At 53.1% G+C, this 8558-nt stretch overlaps 1 protein-coding gene across 1 annotated transcript; it reads right to left on the bottom strand.

The window, feature by feature from the left end:
• Positions 1–1249: 1249 nt before the first annotated feature.
• LOC119337184 (homeobox-leucine zipper protein ROC7-like) lies at positions 1250–6258 on the bottom strand. Its single transcript, XM_037609305.1, has 5 exons — positions 5781–6258; positions 4110–4577; positions 2557–4008; positions 2058–2454; positions 1250–1967 (listed from the first exon to the last, which is right to left on the bottom strand). Exons 1-4 carry the CDS (start codon positions 5883–5885, stop codon positions 2083–2085), a joined length of 2397 nt encoding a protein of 798 aa, XP_037465202.1. The 5' UTR covers positions 5886–6258; the 3' UTR covers positions 1250–1967; positions 2058–2082.
• Between the last annotated feature and the right edge of the window lie 2300 nt (positions 6259–8558).

Below are 8558 nucleotides of genomic sequence, written 5' to 3'. Positions count from 1 at the left end.
AGGCGGCCGGGGCGGTGTGCGACCTCCCTCCCTTCGGCCCCTCCTTCTCCTAAACCTCTCCCCCCACCGTCACCAGTGGGTGCCCCTGGATCTGGCCCGGGTGGTGTCGACGGCGGCATGACCTTCTGTACCTGCACGCCGCTCTCCTTCCCGGGGCAGCGAGCGCGGCGGTGAGGCTCGGCTTGGTGGCGGCCCGGCGACCTGGAGGCGGTGGTCGGCGACGGGCGAGGTGGCGGCGGGGCGGATTGGTGGCTCGCCCCCGGCCCAGATCTAGGCCCTTAGAGCCCCATCTGGGTCCTAGCGGATCGGCTCCAGCGCGGCTTCGATGCCTACTGCATGGTGAGGAGGAGGAGCTCGGACAGGGGGCGGCAATGCCGACGACGTGCCTTCTGCAGCACGACGGCGGGAGCTTTACTGGCATCTCAAGGCCCCACAGAGCCTGTGGGTCCATGGGCCTGGTCTGCTCCTGCTGTTGCATCCGGTCGGTAACCGTCGTTGACAGTGGAGGTTGGGCCCTCCCGCGTGCCGACGATGATACTGCCCCTAGTCCCATCTCCTCTTCTTCGTTGTGTGGGCCCCACTTCACGGCGCCGTGGTGAGATGGCGTGGGAAGCTTCAAGACCGTGTTGGCACAAGGTGGTGGACGGTATGGTGGCGTGCTCCGTAGCGCCCGACGTGAAGGTTGGGATCAAAAGAAATCTATGTCGGCCTGGCTGACACAGACGCAGTGGCGCCTGAGGATGCCACCAGACCTTCTTGGAGGGCGTCGGGTGCTACCCTTCCTTTCTCCTCGCCGCGTACCGTGGGAAACCCTTGGCAGCAGCGCCGTCACTGTTGCGTTCCTTCTTGGAGGTGTTGATTGGTACCGGCGCTTCGAAGTCTAGGAACTTGGTGGGAGATCTTCGGTGGACGCAGCGGTCGTGAACCTTCTTCGTTTTGTTGATCCACCATTATCAGCATTTGTTCGGTTCTTTGTTTTTGTTGATCCGCTGTTGGCATTTGTTCCTTTTGTATTTTGTCTTTCATTTCCTTTGGGTGTGACTGTGCTACTTCCACCCCAGCATCTATCATTGTTTGTATTGGGTGTTTGCTATATTAATATAGCGAGATGCAAGTCTATTTAAAATAAAAAAGACAACCGCCAGACCAAGCATCAAAAATGATATGTTGGTTGTTCCTCTAGTGTTAGATTTCATTTTATCAAAATCAACGGAATAATAAAAATAAAATCAAACAACTCAGCCGCGGATTGGAATGGATGGATGCAAAAAGTAGGTCCAAATTAAACAGTTCCAAACATAATACACAAACTTAGGAAAGTCTAGTTTAAAGAGACAACCCCTCCATGCGGAGATGGATGGAGCACTACACAACAAAACACATGGCAATGTAATTAACCAAACTAAAAGTCTAGCTGATGACACATTAATCCTGGACGATCATTCTGGAGAGGGACTGGCAACCCAGAGACAGAAAACTAAAAGAGAAGTCAATACCCGAACCAACCGCCCTTGCAAAGTGTTGCCTGCCTGCTTGCTTGCTTCTGAATTTGTCATGACATGCAAATGATCATGTAATTAAGAGAAAGGGTTTGTGCTTAGTCTAGTATGAAGCAAACACGAACATGTAAATGTGTAGATGATCTGGGATTGGTTAACTAAGAAACACAACTCAGAGCCTATGACATGTCAATGCGTGCATTTATCTGCAGCCATGATCATAGGACCTAGGTTGTGTTCCTCCATGGTTGGTCCCTTCATCTTGCTATGATGGTGTTGTGCTTGTGGTGGTGGTGGTGATTGGATTATGCATGCGAAGAAGAAAGAAAGGGGATTATGCATGGGAAGAAGAGAGAAAAGGGATTATGCATGCAATGCAAACAACACTTGGCAAGGAGAGTCTGCGGTGCGTTCTTGACTTCCCACATTGCTAAACCTCCGGACCCGCTCTTGGCCCCTCTTGATCTTCTGCACAAAACCAAGTAAAAATGGTTTCCAATCAGCAATTCCAATATTTTGTAGATCACTTTGTGAATGTGTTCTTGATCTACTACTTACCATTGCGCACGATGATGGATGGCGGTCACCGGGCGGCGGTGCCGGCGTTGTCCCCGGGGCTGACGACGAGGGCGGCCTTGATGCGGTCGACGGTGCACGCGATGAGGCTGTTGACGGTGGCGACGGATCCCAGCGAGAGCTTGGCTGTAGGCACGGAGTCGACGAGGATCTGGAAGGCGACGGTGAGGAGCGACCCGCCGGCATCCGGCGCCCCGGCCGGCCCGTCAGGAAGGATGGCGAACCCGGACGGCAGCAGCGCCACGTAGTCCGGGTCCCCGCCGTTGAGCACCACGTTCATGGCCACCACGTCCACCGGCGCGTACACCACGTACGACCCCGTCGCGTCCGTGCAGCATTCCTGCAGGATCAGCATGTTGCTCTGATTCGAGTTCGCGTTCTGCATGGAGTGGAACACCGTTCATGTCGTTGTCAGCCATGCATGGCAATGAAACAGGAAGGAAGTAGTAATGGAGTAAATGTGTAGCATATAGGTACTGACGTTGACGCGGAGGAGGGAGACGGCGTTGCCGTGATGGCTGCCGTTGGCGATGTGGGCCATCTCCTGGACGACGCCGCCGTTGGAGAGGATGTCCCATTCGCTGCGGGTGGAGTCGTCGCGCAGGAAGCCGAAGACGCGGGAGGGAGGGACGGGGAGCCAGAAGGAGGTGGCGGCGTTGAGGATGATACCCGGTGGGCGGCCGGGGTCGTCGACGCTCTTGCGGGTCATCACGCGCACGTCCTCCGCGCCGCTGCCAGAGAGCGTCGTCCATTGGTGCGTCGTCGACGCAGTCACCCCGCCGCAGAAGCTCGCCGTCATCCTCTCCGCCAGCTTCAGCATGCTCCTCCGCCCCTCCGCCGTCGTAATCACGTCGCCGCCTGAGGAGGGCACGGTGGCCATAGCGCTCGCCAGCCGCTCGCACTGCCGCTTCAGCGTCGACGTCCACCGCCGCGCGCCGAATGCCAGCCCAGAGTTCACCAGGGGTCTGTACAGATCGTGCACCATCGCGTCGTCACCGGCCTCGACGTGCTCCACCCACGTCACCTTGGAGTAGCCGTTGGGCATCTCCTGGATGAGGCAGCCGGAGGCGCGGCGGCGAAAGTGCCCGCCCACCCGCGCAGCGGAACGGAGACCGTCGTCGAGGGAGACGTCGACAACGGCCCATGCGCCGCCCGGATGCTGCTTGCAGTAGCGCAGGAACTGGGTGTCCCGCGTCGGCACCAGGGGCGACGGCATCTGAAATTCGGCAGACATGAGCTGCAGCGCGCCGTCGTGATTGCCGGCGACGCCGGTGGAGAGAACATCAAGCGTGGCCGCCCGGGACACGATGCTCGAGAAGAGCGCCGACCACTGACGCACGTCCATGAGCATCTCAACGAGGCTGACGTGGTTCATGATGACAACATCTGTCTCCCTCGACGCCTCGGACCGGAGCTCCGGCGACTTGGGGCCGAGTGCACCCCGTGGGAAAGCGCGAGCGTACTCCTCCTCGCCGAGCGCCTCGCCGTCGAGGGATGGCACCCAGAGAGGCTCCCCGAGCTGCGCCATCCGGACCAGCTCCTCCATGGCAGCCACGGCCAGCTCGATCACCATCGGCTTATCGAACTCAGCACCGCCAAACATGCCGGGCATGCCCAGGTGGTCGAGCGCAGAGCGGCCGGAAGACTGCGGTGGCAGTGGCGGGTAGGAGGCGGAGGCCACAGCCACCCCGGAGCCGGGCTTGCCGCCGACGTACTTGGCGGCGATGGCGGAAATCCTGTCGATCTCGTCGCGGAGGCGCGCGTTCTCGACGCGCAGGTGGTGCTCGTCGAAGGACATCTCCCCGATGGCCGCCGGCCCGCCGCAGTTTGGGCACGACGCGTTGGCCAGCGCTTCCTTGTACCTCATGTTCTCCGCCCTCAGCTTCTCGTTCTCCGTCCTGAGTGCCGTGTTCTCCTGCCTCTCGTGCTGCGTCTGCGCGACATGGATGCATGCACGTACGTCAATTACGAGGCACTGACGTATGGTATGGAGTACGTATCATGCATGAAGGATCGCCATGGATGGTTACGTACCTTGATCTGGGTGCGCTTGTTCTGGAACCAGAACTTGACCTGGAGGGGCTCGAGGGAGAGGCTGCGGCTGAGCTCCTTGCGCTGCTTGTCGTCGGGGTGGGGGCACTCCTTGAAGAAGGCCTCAAGCTCCTGGATCTGGTGCTGGGTATGACGGTGGTAACGCTTCTTCTTCCGGGGATGCTGGCCGGCCGGGTCCTCTTGCTCATCGTTCTCCCCGCCACCGCCACCGCCGCCTTCGCCGTCGAGGTTGTTGTCGCTGCCAGTACCTGACTTGCTCATCTCCAGCTCTTCATTGTTGTTGCTGCTGTTGTTGTTGCCCCCTCCGTGGGGGCCCCGGGCATCGCTCTCGCTCGTGGCCGCCTGCTGGTGGGGGTGATGATGGTGCTGGGGAAGAAGAAGATGGTGATCAACCATCTGGTGTTGCAGCATCGCTGGGAGCTGGTGGTGGTGCATCCCATCCATCAAGTTCTGCATTGCATCAATAATGCCATTTTTAGGTATTCAGTAAAGTGTAGAAAAGCAATAATTAATTCAATGATTTTAATTGTGGGAGGCAATTGGAAAAATTAACATGCTGCAGCTAGCTAGTCTACTTCATTGCATATCTTCATATTGACCTGCAAATTTGGGTACCGAATTAAAGGCTTGGGAATTGCTTCTGATTTGAAGCGTACATGAAATGAGGAAATTAAGAGAATCAAGAACGGTATAAATTGCACATGGAGCACCATTGAACACTGACTAGATAGTAACATATTTGATAGGCAAGATCTGAATTATATGGAGGAATTAGAGGCTTGGAAATTGCTACTTTTTTTTTTGAAACTTGCTATATACTGATTTGAAGTGTACATAAAATTGGGAAAACCGAGTTTTTGAAACACGAGAGTTCCGAAACGAGTTAGAGGAGAGATAATAATAAAACCCAGAAACAAAATATTAATAGTAGCAAACATGGAGTACCAGTGAGTACTGACTAGGAAACACTGTTTGGAAATTTGGTACATTTTGGAAAGCAATAAATACTGGAAAAACATACTATAGAGTGGGCTGGCTGGGATAGTAGTCTACTACTACAACCCAACCCAGCTTGAGAAATAAAGGAGCAAGTTAATGCTCCATGTATCCATCCAAGTGCAGGCACCAACCATAGGCCTGTGTACATGATGTATCTTTCGTTTCGTTTCTCAGGTTAGACATGAAAGCAACAAATTAAGCCTTGTGATATGAGTGACACGAATCCCTTTTTGGCTTTTGGTATTTAACTCCGAGGAACTTAAATGTTGCACATGTCTTCTTTTTTGAAGAGCAGATATACTCCCCCGGCCCGTCAGCACTTGATGAACACAGACATGTGATAAGCATGTATGCACTCCGAATTAATGCATGATTAAGCTATTTTGTATCCCTCAAAAATACTACTAGCAAGTGCGATGAACTGATTAAGTACAGATTTGATTGTGCATGAACAAGAACAATGCGGAGAGGCCGTCCGGCCGGGCGTTACTCTTTATTTCCTGCTTCATGCATAAGCATAACCTCGATGCGGTGCAGCGACAAGGAAAGGAAATGATAAAACTCTTCCATACAAGTATTATCTAAAATGGAAAGAATTTGATATATACTGTATATGTATATATAGAGGATTAGAGGTGCAGCAGAATTAGTGACCTGGCCGAGGGAGAGCGCGGAGGAGGAGGAGGAGGCGTAGGCGACGCCGGCGCCGTTGCTCCGGCCGATCATGTTGCGTCCAGGGATCATCATCCCTCCGGGCATACCACTTCTGATCTCCTTCAGCGACGCGGAAACCCTAGGCAGGAACCCACCGGCACCATGCAACGGCTCGTGCGACTCGCATGCAGCTTCGGATCGAAGCTAGCTAGCTACGCACTTTGTCGATCCGTCGAGCGGTTCCCGAGCTCAGATCTATGTAATACCTCCGCCGCCGCCACGCACGGAGTAAAGCAGCAGCTAGCTACGCGCTTCGTCGGTCGATTCACTACCGCGAGCAAGCAGGCCGACGAAGCTCTGGCGGAAGAGATGGATGGATCGGGGAGGAAGGGGAAGCGAGGAAGGCCGGGGAAGGGAGGGGAAGAGAGGATGGATGGAGACGGAGGGGAGGGGAGGGGAGAGGGGTGGAGGGTGCGCGTATTGAATGGGCCGAGTTATTGCGGAGAGTAGCTAGCGAGAGGAGGGTGCAATGGCATTCATTGCGGCCATGGCGTGGAGTTATTGCGCAGCATGCCTCTCACTCCTCTCTACCCCGGCCAGCCCTGTGGGTTAGAGAGAGAAACCCGACTGTAGCTGGAGAGACGGGAGCGATGCGGCGGTACAGATCGTGTGTATGCGTGCGTACGTACGTACGTACTCAGATTTGTGTGTATCCATCGATCGATACATCGATCATGTTTTACCTCCGTTAAAATGAGATGATGCTTCTCTTTCTTCTTCTTTTCAGCGCCAAATCAGTTTTGTTTGTAATTAAACTTTGGATACAGGAGGCGGGAGTACGTACTTTCTACTACTAGTACTACTTTGTACGCTTAAATTCTTGGGAAGACGAGTACTGTACGCGCTGGGTGGAGCGAGGCGGTCTAGGTCCAGAATTTATTGCGTACATGAACTACACATGCATATGCATGCATGCACACACCATGCATCAACCATGAAGTTTAATGGGCCGGGGGGAAACTCGGCCGGTTAATTGGGCTGTGAAGATCCATGAAGTTACTTGGGAAGACTGATGTGTATGCACGCACTGCTCCTGCTGTGAAGATCAAGGGTAGGAAAAGGCACAAATGAAGTTCTCATTTGCTGCATAGATAATTTTCGCTTGGTTAATTCGGTTGAATGCATGACTTGTTGATCATACCTGACCACCCGTGGCAATGGGCAATGACACCAACAGGTACATTACAATATTCATTGCAATAAAACCTACCTAAATGTATTTTTTTTCTTCTTCTAGGAGCCGACATATGATGTCAGTCGATCGTCTGGTCTTCACAAAAAAATAGTTTTTTTTTTCTGAACGTACAACTCACTCGAAATGTCTGGCAGTGAGCAAGTTAGTGACGTGTACTTGCTTTCGGCCAGTTCAGAACTTACCTCCATGATTTGGTGTGTCTTGTTTCCAGTATTTTGGTTGTATCTTCCGTAGTCTCTTATGGTTGCTGTATTTTCAACATTTTTTTTGCAAGAAATAGCTCACTGCATATGTTTCATACTCCCTGGCTTCGGAAATACTTGTCAGAGAAATGGATGTATTTAGACGTATTTTTTAGGAAAAAGGCATGCGCCCGACTTTATAAATAAAGCCAATAGGCAAGGTAGCAACAACACAAGCACACAAGAGTTCGAGAGGACACCCAACCAAACCCCAACCATGGGTCGAAAGAAGAACTAGAGTCAAAGGCACGGCACGCAGGCCGGAGAGAAGCTACCCAAAATAAGCACGCGAACAACGACCGAAAAGGCTAAGCATCCTGCTCTTGACTGCATAAGTTAGACGTCGAGGCCCGGACTTTGGAGATAAGCAAGGAGAGCGCTTCCTGGTCGTCCACCTTAGTCAATGATTTCCGAGAGCATACGATTTAAATAAGCAATCAGCAGGTTTAGCCGAAAACACATGTTCAATAGTAAACTTGTTTCTAGTCGTCCAACGGGACCAACAAACAGTACCCAGGCCCACCCAAAAGATGCGTCTGGAGACACCAGACAAGGTACTCGCAAGAGTCCACAGATCAGAGGAAGAAACAGGGGCCAGGAGACCTGAAGCCAGTCACGAACACAACTCCAGTTGAGCTTAGCTAAGGCACAGTGAAAGAAAATATGAGCCGTGTCCTCTACATCACCACAAAGGGCGCAAAATATAGAGCCCGACCCGTTTCTCTTGTGAATCTGGTCAGCCGAAGGCAACCGGCCCCTAAAGGCTTGCCACAAGAATATCTTAACTTTAGGCGGGATCCGAGCCTTCCAAATCTGAGAGAAACGGTTAGTAGGAGCGCCACCAATAAGCTTAGAGTAAAGCGATTTAACAGAAAAACACCCCGAGGCAGAGTACGGCCAGATCACCGAATCCGTATTCGTCGAGAGCGGGGGGAAGAAGGCAGTAAGGCGTTGCCAATCTTCAAAGTCTACATGCGACAAGGATCGGCGAAAGGCCAGGTTCCAACCCTGGGACGCCAACTTAGCAATAGAAATAAACGGGTCCGGACAATAGGAGAACAAGGTGGGGAAGGTCACCGAGAGCGGTGAATCTCCACACCACCAGTCCAGCCAAAATCTAATGGAGGAGCCATCCCCAACTATAAATTTAACATGAGCCTGGAACAGGGGCCTAACTTTAACAAAGGCCTTCCAAAACTGAGAACCACCATGAGCATTAACAAGCATCGGGCTGGAGGACGGAAAATACTTAGCCTTCAGAATGGAGAGCCAAAGAGGCTG

Source organism: Triticum dicoccoides, chromosome 7B (assembly GCF_002162155.2).
Source record: "Triticum dicoccoides isolate Atlit2015 ecotype Zavitan chromosome 7B, WEW_v2.0, whole genome shotgun sequence".
Lineage (NCBI taxonomy): Eukaryota > Viridiplantae > Streptophyta > Magnoliopsida > Poales > Poaceae > Triticum > Triticum dicoccoides.
The sequence above is the reverse complement of the archived record's forward strand: the minus strand, read 5'-3'. Positions and strand labels throughout refer to the sequence as shown.